This window comes from Mandrillus leucophaeus, unplaced genomic scaffold (assembly GCF_000951045.1).
Source record: "Mandrillus leucophaeus isolate KB7577 unplaced genomic scaffold, Mleu.le_1.0 Scaffold3009, whole genome shotgun sequence".
In the NCBI taxonomy this organism is placed as follows: domain Eukaryota; kingdom Metazoa; phylum Chordata; class Mammalia; order Primates; family Cercopithecidae; genus Mandrillus; species Mandrillus leucophaeus.
Window position 1 is genome coordinate 7,953 of NW_012103154.1, and position 1,265 is coordinate 9,217.

Consider the following 1,265-nt stretch of genomic DNA (forward strand, 5'->3'; position numbering starts at 1 on the left):
CTCCTGCCTTTCATGGACTTCCAGCGACAGGGACTCAGTACCTGGCACATTGCCCTGCCAAGTTGATGACTGCAGAGGAAATGGAGCCAGCTCTGCCCCGCCCCCAGGACAGAATTTAGAGACCTGAGCTGAGTCTTCTACGACCTCCTGAATCCTTCCGCGCTGAACCATCCGCCCACCAGGCCCTGCCCTTCTTTCAGGCTGCTCCTGGCTTTGTGGCAGGGAGAAAGCTTGGCTCTCCCATGTGGGGTCTCTGCACGCTGTCACTTGGTTTAGGCTGCTTGCCTGGGCCTGGGACTAAAGGAAAGCTAATTGGTCCAAGTGGGCATTGGACATGGCAAAGCTGAGCAAATGGGTCCAGCCTGACAGTCCCAGTGAGGAGTCAGCCCTTGGAAACCACGTCTGCTGTCCCCAAAGCCCCAGCTCGTTCTGTCTTAGGGACTTCACCTTTAGCTCCTGCTGAGGCCCTGGGAGGGTGCCTGAGTCCAGCTCCTCTGGGCCCTGGCTCAGCTCAGCCCCCTCCGCTCCTCTTTCCAGAGGCTGGAGCTGGGAGGTGTCTGTGGGTGGGGAGATACCTGGGGCTGAGGGCTGCACTGATGGGGTATGGGCTTCTCTAGCCTGGGTACCCGGTGAACATCTGGGTCTCACTGTTACATGGTGATGGGAAACCCCATGCCTCCAGCCCGGGGTCTGGCTCTGATAAGGCCCAAGGTCACCATCAGGAGGGGCTTCCTGTCTTAAGCTGCCTCCACCCACCTCACCACAGGGTGTCTGTGTCACTTCAGGGCTGTCCACCTACCGCAGAAAATGCCACGTTTGCTGACAGAGAAAAGATACTTTTCCAGTTTGGGCTCACAGCCCAGCTTCTCCAGACGTCCATAGCAGCAGTCGTGGGCGTGGCAGCACCTGTAAGAGTCATGGTCAACCTGGGGGGACCTGTGAGCCAGGCTGGGTTGGACCAGGGGCTGCTCGGGGGCCCAGAGCCCAAAGCGGCCCAGAGGAGAGATCAGCCTGAATTTTCCAGGCGCACCCCCTTCTCCCAGGATCCTCCCAGGATCCCCCAGCTCTTCCATCCCCATGGAGGTCCCCCTGCAGGCTGCCTCCTCACCAGTCAGTCTCGTCCACCGGCCAGTGGGAGCCGCCGACGCCGCAGTAACAGCCATAGTCGTTGTACTGCAGGGCAGACTTGCCTGTCATCTTCTCGATCATCACCCCGAACTGGACCAGGTTCCCTGTGACCAGGGCCACTGTGGAGAGGGAGAGGG

The 1,265-nt window shown here is 60.1% G+C and overlaps 1 protein-coding gene across 1 annotated transcript; it reads right to left on the reverse strand.

Annotated features, from left to right (window-relative positions):
* Positions 1-447: 447 nt before the first annotated feature.
* On the reverse strand, positions 448-1,251 carry PLA2G2E (phospholipase A2, group IIE; the record flags this gene model as incomplete). The annotated part of the gene is made up of 3 exons (XM_011987123.1): positions 448-557; positions 800-906; positions 1,109-1,251. Coding segments are annotated over 3 exons (360 nt in total), but the record flags the coding sequence as incomplete, so codon positions are not given.
* Positions 1,252-1,265: the final 14 nt, after the last annotated feature.